This window comes from Macrotis lagotis, chromosome 1 (assembly GCF_037893015.1).
Source record: "Macrotis lagotis isolate mMagLag1 chromosome 1, bilby.v1.9.chrom.fasta, whole genome shotgun sequence".
Classification (NCBI taxonomy): Eukaryota; Metazoa; Chordata; class Mammalia; order Peramelemorphia; family Peramelidae; genus Macrotis; species Macrotis lagotis.
Window position 1 is genome coordinate 286049447 of NC_133658.1, and position 21930 is coordinate 286071376.

At 37.5% G+C, this 21930-nt stretch overlaps 1 protein-coding gene across 1 annotated transcript in view; it reads left to right on the plus strand.

The window, feature by feature from the left end:
- The window catches only part of LOC141505182 (guanine nucleotide exchange factor VAV2-like), a 447203-nt gene that overhangs the window by 304591 nt on the left and 120682 nt on the right, over positions 1–21930 (plus strand). Inside the window, exon 4 of the mRNA XM_074210759.1 lies at positions 9204–9272. Within this exon, the coding sequence (XP_074066860.1) occupies positions 9204–9272 (69 nt within the window). The remainder of the gene's footprint in view (positions 1–9203; positions 9273–21930) is intronic.

The window sequence follows — 21930 nt, forward strand, 5'->3', positions numbered from 1 at the left end:
CAAAGTATACTTTGAATTAAGTGACTTCTGTGTCCCTTCTAACTCTCTGATTTTGTGGGAGATTATCTGCTTGAGGGATAGATGTTGGGAAGTACTGTCAGCCATGTGTTGTCAGAGGCAAACTGTGGACCTACCAGGAGGAGCTATTCTGTACAACTTTGCAATTCCAACTTTTCTAGCAGCAGAAAAACCATCTTCCTATTACCCCATGTTTTAAATAGTGAAAATATTTATTTTAACCATCACCAACTGGCTAGTAATGGACCTGAAACAGCTATGCAAATCAATACCATTCTTAGTATGTTTCTTTGCATTAAAGGGGAGGGGGAAATCATGGTTCTTTGTTGGGGCTTCCTTTTTGTCTCCAGGAAAGAATATGCTCTCTAGAGAATTTGCTGAAGTCTCAATGGCAGAACATTTTGCAGAAAGTTAAAATGAGACCTCAGAAGCCATCCAAATCAAGGGACAGCTACTACTGATCCATTTACTTTTCTGAAGCCAGATCCTAGCCCTTTACTAAGAGAAATGGGTCATAAAAACTGGTGCCAAGCAGGATTTCCAAGCTCCTTTTGAATAATCTGTCTTCTCTGCAGGTATCCTAAAATGATTAAGCGTCTGGCTTATATTTAATAATGCAGAAGTGTCCACAGCCAGGCACGTATTATTGAATTGAGCTCTGCACCTAAGGAGTTGGTATTGAAGTGCATATAAAGAGCCAGTCAGGAGATTAATCAAATCACATAGCACTGTGTAACCCAAATGTTTTTTTTCCCTTATATTAGCAGCTGCCTTGTGAAATATTAATTTAGGGCCCGCTGGTGGATCATATTTCCCTTGAATTGCTACTTTTTATTTTAATGTTTGAGGTCATTGTATCTGCACTAAAGTCCTACCACAAAAGTATCTGACTCTGTTTCCTTCTTCCAGCCCTTTCTAGAACTTTGATATTACTGTCCCACTAGAGAGGAACTGCCTGGATTTTGAGCTCATAGTTGATTCTTGTTTGCTGTTTTAGTTGTAGTCCTTAAAATAAAATCCCATTTCTTATCTCTTATTAATTCTGTAACCTCTTATATTTGTCTTTGTAAAATAGTTCATTCAGTCCTTAAAGTTTCCATGTAAAATTTAAGACATTTCATCGAGCAATTTTTAAATCTTAAAAATTGATATCCTTTGTTTTCATATCACTCTCCTTTTCAAATATATTCCTCTTCCCCTGCTTAGAGAATCATTCCTTGAAAGAGAAAAAAAAGAGGGGAGGGAGAAAAGAAGAGTGACTTGAGTTTGTATATGCAATGCTTCATATACCAAGTCCCTTGTCTCTTCAAGGAGTGAAGGTGTATTTTCTCTTTTGGGTGGCTAAGCTTGGCTATTATAAGTAGATAATATTATTTAGATTCATTTGTTGATATTCTTTCTATTTACACTGTGGTTATTTCATATATTATTTTCCTGATCCTTTTTTCTTCTTTGTATCAGTCTATCCCCTGCTTCTCTATATCCTTTATATTCATCATTTCTAACAATGCATTTGTAGTCCATTACATGATATTCTGTTGTCTTTAAAAAAATCTATTCATTTAAATTTTATATTGCTTGTTTTTGCCTTTGTTCCCCTGCATATTCTCCCCTATCCCTTCTACTCCCAGAAAGTTATCTCATAGAATAAAAAATAAAAAATGGAAAAACAAAAAAGTTCAGTAAAACTAATAAATCAAAAGTCTGATATTATATGTAGCATGTCACACCCATTAGTACATTCTCATTTCTTTTAATTAGGGTCCAGTTTAGACATAATTAAAAGTATTCAATTTCTTGTGTTTTGCTTATTTTCTTTGCTCTTTCTGTTTACATTACATCTACTTACATTACATCTCCTTACATCTCCCCCATTAGGAGTTAAACTCCTTGAGGAAGGAGAACTTAATCCATTTGCTTTTGTATCTTCACAATACATAAGAGGTTAATAAACACTTGTTGATAGAATAATCAATTCTTATAAGTCTCCCCAAGTTTCTCCATATTTATTATTTCTTAGGGCATATTTATGTAACAACTTATTTTTGTTGTTTTTCTATTCTGTTTGACTCTCTGTGACTCCATTTTATGTTTTCTTGGCAAAGATCCTAGAGTGATTTGTCATTTCCTCCTCAAACTCCTTTTACAGATGAGGAAACTGAGACAACAGAGTTAAGTGACTTGCCCAAGGTCACACATCTAGTAACAGTCTCAAGCTGAATTTGAACTCAGATCTTTCTGAGTCCAGGTCCAGCAGTTTATCCATTGTGCCATCTAGCTATCACAAACTTTGTTTAGCCATTCCTCAGTTTTTTTCCTAATCTCTTGTGGATGTCTACTTTTTTCCTTCCTTAATTTTTTAGAAAAATTAAAATTAAATTTTCTTTTCAGCTCCAAATTCTCTCCCACCCACCCTTCCCTTATCTTCCCAGTGAAAACAGAAAAAAATTTTATAAACAATTTCCAAATTAATTGCGTCACCCCCCCCCAAATGCTTCACTCTATACTCTTTAATCTGTCACCTATGTGGAGATGAGTATCATGTTTCATCAGGAGTCTTTCACAGTTATAATATTGTTGTTATTGTATAAATAGCTCTCCTGGTTCTGCTCACTTCACTTGTGCATGGTCTTCCTGTTTTTCTTCTGAAATTATCTTATTATTTCTCACAGCACAATAGAATTCCATCACATTTATATACCATAAATTGTTCGGCCATTCCTCAGTTGACAGACATTCCCTCAGTTTCCAATTCTTTGATACCAAAAAAAGGACTGCTATAAGTTAAGGACGTTTGGATCTTTGTCCTCTTTCTTTTATCTTTTTGGGATATAGACTTAGTAAATGTGTCACTGGGTCAAAGGATATCCACAGTTTAATAGCTTTGGGGGTATATTTCCAAATGGTTTTCCAGAATGCTAAGACTAGTTGCCAGCTCCACCAAAGGTAGTAACTTGCTTGTTACCCCATAATTCCTCCAGCATGTTTTATTCCTTTTCTGTCATTTTCAAGCATCAACTTTCTATAAGCATCATTAAATACCTATATTCAAAGCAGTGTCCTAAGGATTGGACTCTAAATGGGGATGTTTGAAGTACTAAAGATTTTGTGGAAGACAATATAATTCTTTTGATGTTAGTATTCTTAATTTATGTCTCCTGGGGTAGGGAAGTTGAACTAGACAGCAAACTTGTTTGTAAGTTAAGGAACTGAAAATAAAAGACAAAATTGACAACAAATTCTGTCTCTAAGGAATTTACATTGACCAGGGAGAATATTAGAAGACCATAAGAATGAATGCTTATCTAATTATTCTTTGTTTGAAGTTGTTTTCTCTTTGGGACTTAATTCTTTAGTTGGGTTGGTAATGCCATCTTGCTAACCAGTTGTGATCCAACTTTCCAGTGGGAAGTTATCCAATCCATATATGACTTTGCCAGCATACCCAAATGCTTCAGCTCCTCAGGGTTCTGGGTAAATGTGTCTGTGTGTGTGTGTGTGTGTGTGTGTGTGTGTGTGTGTGTATGTGTATCAGAGGGTAATGGAAAAGCCTGGTGCTAATGTAGAGAAGAAACCTCTTAACATCAAGGTGGGATTAAATGAAAAGGTCAAAGTGAAATTTTTCATTTCAGTTCCTAGAGAGGGATTTTGAGTGAAAAATGCATTTTGGGAAGTGGGAATAGGTAGTGTAAGAATCATTTTAATTCTCCTTAGCTGCTAGGACTGACTAAGGTTTCTCTGTTTCTATTATTTAAGCATCTCCAATATAAGTACCTTTTGTCTCCTACATTAGAATCCCTGAGGTTCTCAAGGACGGGGAACATTTTCAGTTTTGCTTTGTATACTCCATGCTGTGCTTTGCTCTGGCAAAGGAGCACTGAGTAAGAATAAAGGCTTGCTGATTGATTGATAGTGCATAAGTGGAAAGGTTAGTTTCCTAGAGACATTGCCCAAGGAAACATATCCTTAGAAAGTGTCCTGATAGAATGGGAGGAAAATACTAAATTCATTTAGAACTCAGCTATTCAAACTAGAAGACAACATCTCCTGGTATTCAATCACATGATACTCTCCTGCATGCTTGATTAGGGGACTATACTTTCCTTTAAATAATATTCCCTTTCCAGGGAGTGTTGACTCTGTCAGCTAATACTTGAAATACTTCATTAAATCAATAAAGCATCAGATTGATGAGCATCTACTTAGGGAGTTTGCATAAATTCAGATTATTATTATTATTTAATAATAAATTATTATTTAATAATAATAATAAATTATTATTATTTTGTTCCCCAGGGCATCATGTTATGTGTTAAGTGGGATAAGAAAATTAGATCTATGCCTTGTACCTCCTTCCCACAGAGTCTGGAACAGTACAGGGACATGGTAGGTATTTAAGAAATTATGAATAAAGACTGAGAGTGGACAGTTAACAGAATCATCATACAAACTGCTTGTTTGATCAAGTTTGTTAGGAAAAGTGAGGAAAATGATTGGGCCATTACCAGAGAAAAAGGTGTGTTTGTGCCTTTGAAGACAATAGGGCACAGATCCAAAGAAGATGGAGAGAATGAAACCTCTAAGAGGGGGCAGCATAAACTTTGGAGCAGGGATGACAGGATTCTAAATCTCTTTGTTGGTGATAGACAAAATTGGTTCCTTCAAAGCTATCCTGTTGTGGCTTTAATTTGTGACATGGATGTGATGTAACAAGCCTGTCCAAATATTCTTATGTGTGAATGTTTTCTTTTCTTCCCCTCCTATTAAATCAGAGGCTGTAAAGCCTCTCAGTAGGAGAAGATACAACAAAGGAGTGGCTTTTGATCATCTCCATATGCTTTCTCGAGATGGAATTTTGTAATTCCTCCCTAGGAATGTTTCCTTTACCACCCATCCATGTTTTGTTTGTCATTGTTCCTCAAAAAGGACACATACTGGTCCTAGTCCGTTGCTTCTCTAATTCTTCTCTTTGCATGAGTTTCAGGCTGTCCTTCTGACAACAGAATTTAGTAGAGGTTGTAACTGCAGTACAAAGTGGTTTGGATTACGATTCCTTTTTCTATTCTTCCTCTCTGGGATTTTTTGCTCTAAATGGGGATGTTTGAAGTACTAAAGAGTTTATGGGAGACAATATAATACTTTTGACATTAGTATTCTTCATTTATGTCTCTTGGGGTAAGGAAGTTGAATTAGGCAGAAAACTTGTTTGTAAGTTAAGGAACTGAAAATAAAAGAAAAAGATGAACTTTTCTGTGAAAAGGCTCTTAGAAAAAGATTGATTGATTTAAATTTTTCTTAAATTATGATGGTGTTTCATTTTAAGATCATAGATGAGTAAGTTATTCAAATTAGTACAGTTGGAAGAATGCTTAAAAGACTACATCCAATGATGGGATATAGTAAAAGGAGCACTTGATCACCTAGATCATTATCCTGGTATGTTGACTTCTGTTTACAGATTTGTGAAAATCTAGACCCTAGCCCTTATTCTCTGATAAGTAAATTCTCTCATCTTTGCAGGTTTAGATGTAGGGCTCAACTCAGTTGAGTAATGTACTGAGATATGTACAAATTAGTCCACTATATCTTCTGACTGAAACAAGAGCCCAGGTCATCTACTTGCCATCCTCTATACCTTTTGCATCCCCCCCAAAAAACACCCCTATCTCCTCACTATCCTCTTATTTGTGTTACCTTCCTCTATTTGAATAGAAGCTCCTTGAAGATGGTGATTATTTCTTTGAAAAATATATTCCTAACACAGCACAGTAACTGACTCATGGTAATCTCTTATTAAATATTGTCTTTTTTTTTATTCATTCATTCATTTGTTGTCAGGGAACTTGATTCAGAGCTTAACTGTGTTCCTTACTTGTATGATTTTTGGCATATCACTTTATTTTGGGGAAACTTAGCTTCTTCATATATAATATGAAAGTGATGAACTAGACAAGCATTTAGATCCCTTTAGTTCTAAAATATGTTGCCTGTCACATATTGTTGTTGTTGACATCAGGCTCTTCATGTTCCCTTTTGGGGTTTGCTTGACACAGAAATTAAAGTGGTTTGCCATTTCCTTCTCCACCTCATTTTACAGATGAGGAACTGAGGCAAACAAGATTAAATGACTTAAACAGGATCACACAGTTACTAAGTGTCTGAGGCCAGATTTGAAGGGGAGGGGAGGAAGAAGTGGAAGAGAAAATAAATGCTTGTTAATCGGCAAATTAAAATAAAATCAAAGTTACATTTTAAAAAAAAGATTATTGAAAGGAAGGACCTGTGCATTTATTTGAGAAATGGCGGGGGGGGGGGGGGTAGCTAGGTGGCCCAATGGATAGATCACCAGCCCTGGAGTCAGGGGCACCTGAGTTCAAATCTGGCCTCAGACACTTAATAATAATTGCCTAGCTGTTATGATCTTGGGCAAGTCACTTAACCCCATTGCTTTAAATAAATTTTTAAAAAGAGAGAGAGAAATGGGATAGATGGATAGATACCAGAGCCAGTGGCAGGCAGGATTTATAGAAGTATCCATGTCACAAAAGGGTCTGGAAGGTCCTGTCCATAGACTCCTTGTAACTTCTATGTCACTCAGGCCATGAGTAGTTCCTGTAAAGCTAGGGGAAGTAGGCCAAAGCTGAGTTGGCTGAGCTCAGCATCCCTTGGATTCCTCTCCTGCCACTGAGAAATGTCAGTCTGGTGAGACTATGAAAAATCCCAGCTGACATCTGGAATAAAGTGCAAACCTTTATGACTGCGCTGTAGCTCCTCTTCTGGGCAACTGAGCAGCCAAAGTCTTCTTATAACAGTATTGCTCCCCTGGGGCAGCTAGGAAATATTTGGTTTAATTAAGGGAACTTTTTTTCATCTCTTCTAGGTATTATTTGATCTTATACTTATTGCTTTTGATTCATCCAGGAAAATACCCCTCTTCATTCCAATGTTTGATGTGGGTTTTTTCTTCTTCTCCCCCTCCCTCCTGGTCCTCACCCCCAAACAGCTTTTCTGAGCAGCCAGCCCCTGGCTTTTTAGTCTTTGTGCTGAGCATGACTTTAACTAGGCTTTACTGAAGGTCACATAAGTTAGTGTGCAAAGAAAGAATAGAAGAAAAAAGACAGGAGCCTACCAGTTCCTTATGTTCTATCCTTCTAGGACCCTAGGCAATCAGAGCTTCTTTTATGGTCTCAGTTTCCTATTTGTGAAATAAGCAGGTTGGACTAGATGACCTCTGAGGTTGCTTCTTGCTCTGATGTCTGTACTGAGTTGTTTCTAGCTCTACCATTCCTTTATCCATGCTCAAATATTCTTATGTTCTGAGGTTCTGTGATTCTTTGACTTCCACTAGATTATTTACCTGATTAGGTAAAGTCCTTCTCTTTGGATTTATACAAAAGGAGTCCTGTTTCTTGCACTCTGTCCTTCTAGAAAGGGTATGAAAATGAGTTACCATTTGTAAAAAGTTACATGAAAAGTCACTTCAAAAGAATTCTTGAATAGGATCATCAATGTATTGATTTGGCAAACTTTCTATTGCATTCCTGGCTATTTGTTGGCTCTTAAAATCTATTATTTGATCATCTTGTTGCTAAAAGTAGAGTGACCTTCATCTCTTTTCTGTACAAAGATTGCTTATCTATTAACTGACTATCACTTATTATTTTATATTCCTGAAATTGATAAGGGAGCAAAATATTCTTTTTATCAAATAGAAATTTGTTCCACAATCTACACTTCTCTCTTTGGGATCTATACTCAAGTCTCCTTTCAAACAAAAACCTTCACATACAGAACCAGAGTGACTTATACAAACTTTCACTCATCAGCTATTTATATATAAGGTCTTGTGTAGGTAAGGGGAACACACAGATAAATAAGACATCAGTCATTACCCCCTAGGAACTTGTGGCCTAGTCAAAGAAAATACATGGAATTGTAGCATAAAACAGTAGGCAATAAATACCATATGGTGCCATTTTGGTTTGTTGGTAGTGGTTGGTTTAACCAGTGCTCATATTGGCATTGCCAACATATAGATTTGGGGAATTCATTATGGGCAGCCTCTCTGTGCAGCCTCTCTGTTATAACTTGTTCTATCATCATTTAGCCCTACTTTTTCAACAAGCTGAGATGAGCAACTATATTTATTTTTTTTTTAGGCTTTTGCAAGGTAAATGGGGTCAAGTGGCTTGCCCAAGGCCACACAGCTAGGTAATTATTAAGTGTCTGAGACCGGATTTGAACCCAGGTACTCCTGACTCCAGGGCCAGTACTCTATCCACTGCGCTACCTAGCCGCCCCTATGATCAACTCTAGTCACAAATGTCAATTAGCTTTGTAGCATCTAACAAAGCACTCATTGGTAGTTGAATATACAAAATATAGAAGTTATGGTATTGCTGTTGCACCACCCCTTTTGCTCTCCCACTCATTTGTGGCAGGCATCCTTCAATTGGAGAGTTCTCTCCTGCCATTCTTCCCACTCACACATAAAATAATAGTCAATAGCCTTCTGCATTGCTGCTGTTCCTACCCATGTCCTTCTCACAATGGCCAAAACTGCAATGTTTCCATAGATATGGTAAGAGGAGTCCGTGCTGAGTGAGATTTGAGAGGTAGGCACATCTTTTGTCCTTTCTGGTTCTGGTCACACAAGTAGCCTAAGTCTTTGACTGCCATTTTGAATATGGATGCCTGAATCACTTCCTAGTCTGAAAACACTTGAGATTCTATAACATGTGCTTTAGAATTTGCTCCTTTCATTGTCATAGTAAAAACAAATTAGCATCATCCTGACCCCTTTACCTTGGGTTGGAATGGGGAATAAAAAACTAATTTGAAACTATCCCAGCGTCCCTCCCATCCTAGAGAAAATGTCTCTTGATCATAGTTTCTCATCTGTAAAATAGAAAGGATTGATTAAGTGATCCCTGTGTTCCTTTTCACTGTCTTACCTTTCAGAACTCTGTTTCTACTTGAATGTAACTATATTTAGTCCTTTATAGTTACAAAGTGCTTTCCTTAAATAAACCCCATCATACAGAAATGAAAAAAATCATCCTATTTCCAAAAGAGGAAACTCAGGATACCTTTAAAGGAGCCTTGTTCCAAAGGAGCAGTTTGATCTATAAGCACCAGTGACAACACAGAGACTCCGCTAACTGTGGATTTGTCTTCTTTCACAGGCCTTTCCCCTCAGAAGAGACCACAGAGAATGATGATGATGTATATCGGAGTTTGGAAGAGTTGGCTGAGTAAGTAACTGGAAGAGGAGAAAAAAGAGGAATAAAGTTTCACTTTTTTTCTCTCCTTGTCACATTGAAATATTACTGTCAAACTCAATACAGGATTTATTCCTATGAATATATTGCCTGGAGAATTTTGTACTATTGTAATCACCCCTGCTTTCCTTTTGAAGAGCCCTGGGAGACATAAATTCTAATAGATCTCAATTTATGGACTTCTCAATAGAGGATAATTGGGAGCCAAGGCCCTAGGGATAACTTTTTAACATTAAATTCTCCTCTAAATACCACAGGTTACATAGAACCTCTTTAGTAATTGAAAAAGAAATTGGCTCAAGTCCCTCACCTTTGTAGGCTATGCAATAGCTAGCAGTGATGGCGCAGATGGGGATTAAATTCCTGTAGGTCAGAAGTCTGGAACTTCTTACAGAGCTTATCCCTGTGTGAGAGAGTTTGGGAATATTAATTCAGATTTAAGAAAAGTCAGGGATTTTCTGAAATCTCACAGCTTGCAGGAACATATCAGCAGTGTCAACTAGCCCACCCAATCTGGTGTTCATTTCATTCCCATGACTACCTCTTTCTCTTCTGTATAGAAAGTCACCATGACTGGTTTCCCTGGGTACCATCAAGCTTCTTTTGGAAATACATATATGAATAAGGCATAGTCCTTGGCCTTCACAATTCTCCACTATGGAAAAGATGGAGAGTTAAGAGCTCAACAGGACCTCAAAAGTCATCTACCCCAACCTCTTTTTTCACCATCTTACTATTGAGGAAATTGAAGTTCAGGAATGTGAAATGTCCTGCCCAAGGTCACAAAGTTAATAAAAGAGCAGAACTCTGCTGAATCTAAAGTTTTCTTTCTGCTCTGCCTGATGCCTATCAAGAATCAAAGAGTAAATGTCTCTGGGTCTCAGTTTCCCTTTGGTAAAATGGGAAGGATTGAGTTGTAAAGTCCTTTAATTCCTTTTTAGATCTTACATTTTATGTCTGTTTTTACTTGATTGTAACTACTACATTTATTCAGTCCTTTACAATTGAAAAATACTTTTATTACATAAAACCTGTGAAATATAGATGATGAGAATCATGCCCTTTTTCCAAAAGAGGAAACTCAGGCCCAGGTAGTTTTCAGAGGCCACAAAACAAAATTGATGTATGTATCACCTAGTCTGAAAAATGGGTGACTGTATTAGGATGAAGTACAGTTCTCCCTCACCCTGATTGTCCAAGAAGGCTTGATAGAGGCACTGAAATATCAGAAATATGGATTAAAACAGACAATGGCCAGTTCCCCATTCTCTCTGATTTGCTTTGTGATCTCATATACATTCATTGGTCTGAATGTCTAACCTGGCAGTGGTATCTTAATCTGAGCCTCTTGGATTTTGCTACTGCACAGAAACCCTGTTCCTAGCCTGGTCTTGCTTTTTTGCTTACCTATATTTTTTCCCAGATTTGACTCTTCTCCTCTGCCCCAGGTGATTGTTCCCTAATTTTGGAATTTGTCTGTTCTCTTGCATGTATTGACTCTGCTTTGGGTAGGATGTGACACATAATGGCAAAACCTGGATTAATATATGCTTCCATTCATTCCTCATTCAGATGACCTTTTTCAAACCTAAAGCTACTGTGCATGAGTCACTTACTTTGGATAGAATGCCAAATGTGGAGTCAGGAAGCTCTGAGTTCAAATTTTGACTTAGGTTTTTACTTTCTCTAACTTTGGAAAAAAATCACTTTCCCATTTTGGTTCTCCATCTTCTCATTTGTGAAAAATGGGGAGATTAAACTCATTGATCTTTAAAGTCTTTTCCAGTTCTATATCTATGATCCTGTAAGAACTGAAAATGTCTGGTTTAAAGGGTAGGTTAGACAGAAAGCACTTGGAAGAGCCTAACAAAAATTGTGGTGGGTCATAAAAGAGATTTTGGAGTTCTGGGAAAGAATGATTGTATCTTCTTCAAACCTGGTTTAAGAGACTCTTTGCTGTGTTTTTCTGAACAGTCAGATGCTAGAATCTTTTTTTAGGTTTTTTTTTGCAAGGCAAATGGGGTTAAGTGGCTTTCCCAAGGCTAGGTAATTATTAGGTGTCTGAGACTGGATTTGAACCCAGGTTTTCCTGACTCCAAGGCCAGTGCTTTATCCACTATGCCACCTAGCTGCCCCCAGATGCTAGAATCTTAATCTAGTTGGTTGGATGCCTCCCTAGTCTTATATTGAACAGTGAGTAATATGAAATTTAGGCACTGTCATTATTAAAGAAGCTTGGAACAGCTATTAGTCTTTGGCTTATGCTTATCAGCTATGCTGTTGGGTCAATTCTTTTTTGTGAGTTCTATGTTTAGCATTTCCCAAGCAGGGAATTCAACAAATAAGTAAATTACTACCAGGAGGGCAGCTAGGTGGCACAGTAAATAGAGCACCAGTCCTAGAGTCAGGAGGACCTGAGTTCAAATCTAGCCTCAGACACTTAATGCTTATTTAGTTGTGTAACCTTTGGGCAAATCACTTAACCTCATTGCCTTCAAAAGCCAAAAAAAGAAAAAATTACTACCAGAAGAGTGGTAGTCATCAATGACATCATCCATAGTCACGTATAACATTGGACTGAATATGGGTAGGAATTCTTGGCCAGTATCTATAGATTGAATACTTCTCATTGAGTTGCTTTAAGGGTTTGAAGCTCACCTTAATTTGGGAACAGTTCAAGTGGTGTATCTTGGAGACCTTGTCCAAAGTGAGGAAGGATAGAAAAAATGTTTGTCCTGTCACCATCTAGGAAATTTGTTGAATCAGTACCTTGGCCCCTCCCCCTTGAACACAACAAAGTCTTAGTATAGAGTTGATTCTTTGCCCATGGAGATCAGGTATAACAGTCTTCTCTATGTGCTACAGGATGGATAATTGTGTGTGTGTGTGTGATGCTCAGGACCTTAGCCTCCTGTATTATCCCTTACAACCCTAGAAGGATTCACCAAGTATGATGACTCTAAACCAAGCTTGAACTTTCTCTATGCTCCCTGAAATGTACCCTCTCTCCCACCCCTAAACATACCTAAATACCAACAATTCCAGGGTTTGTATTTTCTCATTCTGTCTAAGAATTCTTAATTGAGAAGGAGCCAGTATGTTTTAGATAGTATACTTCTTTTGGAGGTTCCCTGGACCTTAATATATCAGAATTAGGAGAGAACTTAGAGTCTAAACTCTTCATTACACAGATTGTTAGAGTAAGCCTAGACCATTTCCTTTTCCAGTCTATTTTATAGATGAGGAAACTGAGACAATAGTAGTTAAACAAAGACAAAAATCAATTGTTTTTTGTATTACTCTAGAAAAACTCCTGTTAGTTGCTACTCTCTAGCTTGATAGAGATAGAATCATAGATAGTCAGAACCCAAAGATCTTAAAATAAGAGCCTAGTATAGTGAAGAACCCAAGATTTAGAATCAATCGAACAGATTCAGATTCTGACTATTAATTAATAAATTGTCTGTGTCATCTTACTCAATTTACTTCTTTCCAGAACTGTTTCTTGGTCTATAAGAGAATGGGTGATGATGATCTCTAAGATCTCTTTCAGGTGTGAATCTTATGACTTACTATGAAGATAGATTATTAAAATTAGGAAGAGACTTTACAACTAAAAATATCAGAACCTGGAGGAAACCTGAGAGACCATCTGGTCCTCCCTTTCCTCACCAGACTCTTCCCAAAGAGTTGTTAACAATAATTGCTTCTATCTCTTACCATCCCCATTTACTTTTCAGTTCCTTGACATTTGGCCTTCAATCTCATCATTCAAATAAAACTTTTCTTTCCAAAGATAGAGTTATGTCTTTTTTTTCCTTAGGTTTTTGCAAGGCAATGGGGTTAAGTGAGTTGCCCAAGGTCACACAGCTAGTAAGTGTTTGAGGTCAGATTTGAACTCAGGACCTCCTGACTCCAGGGCCAGTGCTCTATCCACTGTACCACCTAGATTCCCCTGAGTTATGTCTTTATTGCGAAATTCAAAGGTCACATCTCATTCCCCATTCTTCTTGACTTCTCTGTACCATTTGATACTGTTGCCATTGTCATCTCCTAGCCCTTCTCTTCTTCCTGAGTTTTGTGACACTGTTTTCCTTTGGCTCTCCCCCTATTGGAGGCTATTGCTTCTCAATATTTTCTTTAGGGTCATCATCTTTATCTTATCCCCTGTGTATAGGTATCACCCAAGGCTACTATCCTGGTCTCTCTTTCCTTTCTTTTCTCACTTCTACTCCTTCTGCTTCCTCTGGCTCTTTGGTAATTAAAACTCTTTACTATTTGGATAAAACCTGCCTTTGCAGTCTTATGAAATGTTTCACCCTCATACATTCCATATTCCAGTCAAATTGGGCTCCTTCCTCTCCCCATAAATAACATACTATATCATCTCCAAGCCTTATGATCTCTATACTTGGCATCTCATCCCCACTTCATTTAATCCCTATTTCCCTATTAATTCACCTCAAATGCAATCTTCTAGAGAAAGACTATCTGGATCCCCTTCCTCCTCCATAAAATTACTTGACAGCTCTTTTGTATTTAACTTTCTTTTACATGCTGTTTGCCTCTAGAAGATGAAATCTTTGAGGCAAAGTCACTTCTGTTTTATTCTTTATATCTTCGGTACCCAAGTAACTCCATTGCTCAATAAAGGCCTGTTGAATGCATGAACCTGAAGCTAACCTAAGGTGACAGAGCCATCCCTTCCCTTATTTTCCTCCCTTTCCCTCTTTCCATCTCTACAGATGGAGCAAGATCTTAGTGAGCTGAATGTGTCATAAATATGTAGGTTGATATTGAAGCCCTCCTCAGAGATGACAATACCCAGAGACCTAACTGGCTCTTGACTCTGATGTCTTAGAATAATAAATTATTAACCATGAGGTTTGCTGTTCATGTTGTGTGTTTTGAGTAACCCTCAGGCCGTGTTTGAATTTGTGTGCTTTAAACTCATCTAGGTTTGTTGTAACATTGTTGAGAGAGAGAGAGAGAGAGAGAGAGAGAGAGAGAGAGAGAGAAAATGTATTTGTGTGTGAACCAGTGTGTAAATGATCCTGAACCAAAACATGAAATGTAAATCTATTTCATATGGAAAAACTGTTCTGGGGGATGTGTGGCTTTTGAGCAGTTAAATAATATTATTCCACAACATAAATAGTAAGACTCTTTAATTCAATGAGTTCCTTATGACTGCAGTTACTGCAAAAGTAAATCATAAATTACAGGGCAGATAAATGAATTAGGCTCCCAAACTTGTGGTTTGGGTCCAGCAGCTCAAGTTGAATAGATTTCCTTTTTTTTCTTCTTTTCTGGGAGGCAACATTACGTATCAACCTGTCTTTGTGAACCTCAATTTAATAATTCAATATCATAACAGTTTTTGTAAAAATTGCATTTTTAATCACTCCTTTTCCAACTTGGTTTTGGCCAAGAGGGCATTTGGACTGGTTGTGAATTCACAGACCCCACACTAACAATGGTCTAATGGCTTTGGCTTCAAGCCAGGCATAGTATTGGCAACTGTTAGTTCCTGCAAAGCATGCTGTCTCTGTCCATTGTGCTCAGGCTCAGATGATGAGCTGAGCCACCATTATCTTGCATTTCAAAAGCATCTCTCATCCAGATGGATCCCCAGGCACCCTACAGATATTTTGTTGATAGCCAAATATCCCCTCCCTCAGAAGAACCACCTTTTTTTCCCCCTAGTAAGCCAGTTGAGGTCATTGGTATGACATCAGAGGGAGCCCATTTTTGGAACATCTGAATAATGGATAAGGTAAAAGGCAAAAAAATCCAAAACATCATGTTAAGTACTAGTATGGGGCACTCTTTAGTTGTCTGTCAAGGATGGTGAAGTGTATATATATATATACATATATATATATATATATATATATATATATATATATAGTCTTTCAGGTGGGAAAGGACACAGCAGAATTATGAATCTGGGTCCTATTTTCCCTTCCTTTGTAAATGGGGATGTTTTACTATTTATATAAGATCCAAGACCTTACTTTTATCTGGAGCCAAGCTAATCCATTAACATTTCATGATGTTCTGTTTTGACTGTTGTTGTTCTTCTCATTTACATTGCTATAATAATTTGTTTTGTTTTTCTGTTTCTGCTTATTTTCTTTGCATCAGTTCAACTATCTTTCATGTATCTCTATAGCCAGAATAACATCATCATCATCATCATAGCACTTTTTTGTTTTTATTGTTGTTTGTGAAGCAGTGGGTTTAAGTGACTTGCCCAAGGTCACACAATTAGTAAGTATCAAAATGTTTGAGGTCTGGATTTGAACTCAGGACTTCCTGATTCCAGGGCCAGGGTTCTATCCTCTGCACCACCTACCTGCCCCAGTCATAAGCACTTTAAGGTTTGCAAAATTCTTTATAAATATTATCTCATTTTATCTTCATGACAATCTTAGGAGTTTATCAACATTTTTCAGATGAGGAAATGGAGGCTGAGGGAGGTAAGTTATTTTACCAAGGTCATTGGTCCCTGAGTGTCTTAAGTCTGGATTTGAACTTCAGTCTTTCTAGTTCCAGATTCAGCTCTCTATCCACTGAACTGCCTCATAGTTGTATTTTTATTAGAATGGAGGAATATTCCATTATATTTTGTATCCAGTTCTCTGTTATGATATAAATAAAAAGGTTGCTGTTAAGTAATTAGGTTTATATGGGAACTTTTTTTTGACCATTGACCTCTTTGACATGTGGGCCTTGTTGCACACTCTGCAATTCAAAGGGTATGAAAAATTTTAATTGCATCTTCATTAATTGCTTTCCAGAATAGTTGGATTAGTTCAAGTTTAATTTTTAATGGAGATTGGCAAAAAAATCAAATCTTTCATTCTGACAAGTCTGGAGCTTGGAGTTGGAGAATAAATTAGAATTAGCTTATTTCCTTAGTCATTTGCTTAGAGTGTCCCCCCCACCAAACACCACCACTACATTGATCCAAGATGTTCCCAGGTATGCTAAAAGGTATATATACACTCAAGATTGCAGATCTCTCCATAAAGCCCTGACTCATTCAGACCTCACTTAGAAACTGAAAGTGGACATGTTTGTAGGCTACTTTCTTCTTTGCTCTGTTCCTCAGGTTTTTTCCTTGAAAACTATGGTTTCTTTGATGGTCTCACATTCTAACAGCCTGGGGGGAGGACACAACAGTTATATGGTCCCATACTTGCAAAGAGTGTGCCCTAAGATAACCTTTGTCTACCTAGCATTTGCCAGAAGACCTAGACTTGTGGCATCTGAGGGTCAGCAGTTATGTGTATAGATCAGGAGTATGTCTACCCTGTTCAGAAATAGTCCCATAACTCTCTCTAGGTTGTAGAGTTCTCTTCTTTGTTTTTAGAAACTATTTCAAAACATTTTTTTTAATTCCACAATCAATGAATGTATGAAAATTAACATAAGTACCTATGATATTGATGGGGAATCAGATACAAAACCTTATAGATTGAAAGTAACCAGGAAAGGAAATTTTGGTTTGGAGAGTTATGCTGATGGTGAGAGTAGTCATTTGTCATAGATGATCACACCCTTTCCAGCAGTTATAACAGGCTTGATTTGATTATTATTCCTAGAAGTAATAGAGCTAGGAGAAGTCAAAGTACATGCACCTGAAACCATAGGAAGACAAGTTGTCTGGGGTGGATTGATGTGAAATCTTCATGGTTTGCAGTTGACCTGGATGTAATGCCATAGAGTTTGCATTCATTTACTCACCAGTCAAGGCAGTTCAACCCCAGGGCTAATTTCCCTTTATCTATTTTTGCTTATCTCCTACTCTCTATATGTATTTCCTTTTGCCACAGAACTTGGAATTCATTTATCAGGATCTGCTACCACCAAACTGTAATGGTAATCTTCTTCTTGGACTTCCCCTGGGTTAGCCTTAAAAAACTGAAGAGAGAGGAAGGACAGGGATACAGATTGAAAAACTAATTGAATAGCAAAGTGCTTTGTAATTAAACCTTGAAATACTGTAGAAACAACATGAACTATCACCATAACTATTTTTATAGCTCTCAGGAAAGAGCTGTGAGGAACTCTGCAATTTCCCTGGTTGGTGAAATATTAGAGATTTTCCCAATTGCCTGTAACCCCCAAAATGAAACTACTGTCTCATTTTGAAAATATTTGCTTATTGGGAATGGCTGGCAAGTCATCTCATCTCTCCTCTCATAGAGTTCCCCAATGGTAAGATCCCTGAGATCTCACCTCCCCTCTAAGTGCCAATGATAAGACATTGTCATTTAAAACAGTTTCAAGGTGAGAGGACCTGCCATATAGAGGAAATGCCAAGGGAAAATGACAGAGCATCAGTTTTTCTGGGACCTGGGTCCATGATTCCACAGGGGAAGGGAGAGGAGTGACTTGTTTTAATTGGAGTTTCAGCATCCATTATATTACTGAGGGGGTTTCTTCCCTTCCACATCCTTATCCTTCTCAACTATCTCCTTATATTCACACAAGTTGTTCATGTCTAGAACATACCAGCCCTTGCAAATTTCTGTTGAAATCCATGCCATCCCAATTGAAAGATATCTCTACCATTGTGGGTACCACATTGAAAGAATTAGGATGGAAAGGTGGAAAGAGTACTAACCTTAAAAATCACAGGATCTGGCTTCAAATACCATCTCTGGTGCTTTGTTGATTGCGAAAATGATTTAACTTCTCTGAGTATCAGTTTCTTTGTCCATACAATAGGAGGGTTAAACCAGATAATCTCCAAAGTCCCTTCCTTAGTTCTCTAGTTCTCCTATTCCACGCTTGGATAGAGTACCCTGACACAGACGAGCAAGATGAGAAATGAAATTAGATGAACCAAAGGAAGAATCAGACATCTGCTTGTTCCATGGCTTCTCAATTTGATCCCCCCCTTCTTACATTACCTTCTCTTTTGTGTGTTTTCAAGGCCCTTGGACCCACAGATCCCATGCTACTCTAGGCAAGAAACAGGGAGGGTCAACTCCTCTGGAAAATTGAGTTTTTGGCATGGGAATAGTTATTATTAAAACAGTCTCTGGAACCTTTTGGGGGAGTTAAAAAGGGAGAAGGTTAAAGTTGATAAGGTGAAATTTCTTGAGTCCTCCTCTACTTCCTGAGGGAGTTGTTGCTGTTTGTTGATTTAGTGGAGTCAGCCTGAAAAGTGTCTGCACTCCAAACTTCAGCCCCTGGAGGTTCTGTTTTTCCTGAGGTCCTCTCCAGTTGTCTTAGGACACTACTTCCATTTTGTGGTGATGCACTATCTATTTGTGGAAGAAATCTTTAGAGCCTGGAAATTTCTTACCTAAATCAGTCATCTTCCCATAATGCCCCCAAATTCTTTATAGAATATCTTTTTTTCATTCCTTGCAAGACCCAGGAAAGACAGATATCTTTATGATAAATGTCTTTCCTTTCTTCAATATGAGATGACCAAACATTGCCTAAAATGTTGCATTTTATTATATTAGGAGATGTGAAGTTAAAAAAAACAACAGTTCTCTATCCTCAGAAAGTTTATGATATAATGGGGAATTTAACATGCCTTCACATAACTGTGGCACAAAATAACTCTTATCATTAGAAATGAAAGAGACCTAAGAGGGCATGAGAACATAGATTTAAGGTTAGATTGAGGTCACTGAGTCCAGATAAGATGATTGAGACCCAGAGAAGTTAATTAATATAACCAGGTTCACACAGCAAGTAGGCTTCTTCAGAAGGATTTGAGCTCAATAGACCTAATTCTGTTCCACTGCCTAGAATGAAGTAAATATAGTAGAGAGCTTCATACAGTATTGTAAAGTCTGAGAACTGGGAGAGATCCCTTTCATTTGGGAGGGTATAGGAGACCTTGGGATGAAGTTGTACCTTTGGTGAAACTGAAAGGATGAGGATTTCAACCGAGATTTTCAGGGTAGTATGTTCTAGACATGGAAAACTTATGTGAATATGTGGGGATAGTTGGAGTAAAGCATTCAATCAAGGAATAGCTAGTATTCCCATTTGTTTGCAATAGAGTGCCCATCAAAGGAGAGTTTCAAAAGATAAATTAGGACCAATGTGTAGAAGGTCTTGAATGTCAGGCTAATAAGTTTATAAACTTCACAGTTATTGTGAGACTCAAAACAGTTCGCAAACCTATATAAGGTCCCTATATAAATATGTTATTATAATTGTTGTTATTTTTATTTAGTGGGCACTGGGGGCTATTAGAGCTTCTTGAGCAGCAGAGGAACATGATCAAAGGTGTGATTTAGGAAGATTATTTTGGTGATTGTATGAAAAATATTTTAGAGGAGAGACTGATGACAATATTTTTATCTAAAAATATTCTTTGGCAGACAAATTTTTATCTGCAAATATTCTTATGCAGGTAAAAACTAAACTTCTTGTGCAATTTTTATTAATGTCCTGTGAGAGGTCAGAACTTCATTAACATATTCAACGAGCATTAAATGTCTCATATGCATATGCATGTGCAGAAACATATATGTTTTAGTGTATGCACTTGAAAATTTTGAATAAAATATCTGACAAAATGAAGAATATCTTTTGCCTGTTTAATACAATAATGCATTAGGCTCAGGCTTCTGGTTTTGGAGTTTGCCAATAAATCATCATTGTTGTTTCCTAAAACATGTATTTAAGGTCAGACTGCATACAGCTCCAGAGCGATACAGAGAGGATGTCATAATGCCCACAAGATTGGAGATGGTTTCATAGTTGTTGTGCATAGTACACTAACTCATCTAAAAATTATTAGGCACTTAACTGTTTATGCCCAATGTGTTACTGGCTACAAGGTGAAACTCTTACTTCTATTTTTATAATCTAGCCAGGGAGATGGGCAAAGTAACTAGAAAACGGAACAAGACAATATATGCTAAGAGTGTGAGGTACTAAGGAAGCATAGAAATTCAAAGAAGAAAATTTTAAAATACAAGTGACTTTGGAGATCATCTAGTCCAATGTGACCCTGAAAAAAAAATCCCTCTGGTTCTTCCCCATTGACTGGAGACTTAGTCTCCCTTTGAATATTTCTGGTGATGGGAAACTCACCATCTCTTGAAAAAGTCCATTCTTCTCAAACAGCTCTAATTGTTAAAATACCTACTCCTCCCCCTGCTCCTTACCTGAAGCTAAGATCAGTTTATGAGACTTCTACCTCTTGATCCCAGTTCTGTCTTCTTGAGTCAAGTGGAACAACCCTAAGCTGTCTTCCATGTGACGGCTTTTTAGATGTTTGAAGAGAAGTGCCTGTTCCCCTTAAGCCTTCTGTTTTCTAAGCTAAGCATCTCTAGTTAATTCAGCTAGTTCTTATGCAAAGATAACTGTAAGCTGGATAGACAGGGAAGAAGTTCTGGGACCTAAGCTGAGTCAGGAAGGATAACCAAGATCCAGGAGAATTGGAGAAAAGGACATAAACAAAGGTACTGAGACAATCAGGTTCATGGGATCACAATTTAGTGTAGGTTGGGACTTTAGAGGCCATTTATACAGAAGCATCAAAAATGCAGCCTGCTATACACCAGAAGCAGTCTGGAGTTCCAAACTAGCTTAAAAAGTAAATATTTTATAAAATAAACAAAAATTCAATAGAACATAGATAATGTTAAATGTGGTTTTCTAAGTCAATTTGTAGCTCACAGAGAGTGGCTTCATGGCTTCCATTTCCATGTGAGTTTAACATCACTAATCTAGAGAAACACTAAGGATGATAAAATAACTTGTCCAAGGTCACAGTTTGTGGTAAACATGAGGAGGAGAATTTGAAATCAGACCCTCTAGCTCTGAAGGCAGTGTTCTGTCCACCATTCCATCATACTGATTGGAATTAATAATTCTCCTGGTAATTATGTTGGGGAGTGGAGTTGGTGTTAGATTATGACAAATCTTAAATGCCAAACAAAGGAATTAGAAATTGATGCAATGTGGGTACAAAAAGGCATGGTAGCCTATTCAGATGCCCAAAAATATCCACAATGATTAAGGCAAGGAATGGTAGTCTGTGCATTGAGAAAAGAAAGTTCCTTTCTTCTCTTCCAGGGAACAATGACTTGTACTGTAGGCAGATGTTAGAAACTGGCACCAGCTAAGCCATCATGAGAGGGCCTTGTTCTTAGCCTTTTTCTAATCCCCAGCAGCTGCACAAGAAAAGCATTCATGGGAAGAGAGTGATTCAGCCTTGCCAGAATCTTGCATTGATGGTTAGGATTCAGCAACTGTGACCGTCCTGGATCCATACTCAAAAAAAAAAAAAGATAAATTCTCCCAGCACCTCCCAAGGGTTCCTGTGCTCATGAAACCCAGGAGGCTACAAGTCTGCATTACTATCCTTTTTAGGACACTGTGACTCAGCTCAGATTTCCTAAGGTCATACCTCAGCCCCTAAACCAAAATGAACTAAAACCAATGGGCAAAAATTTTTCTTTGGTTTACAACTAGCCCAGGATACAAAAGGTTCTCTCTTAAGATCTCTCTTTAAAAATAATAAAACAAAACAACAACAAAAAAAACCCGAAAATAAGACAACTGCCTTTAGTTGAACTGCAACACCACAAATAGACATGGATTAAACTGAGCTTGTATTGGAGAAAACTGGGTTTTTATC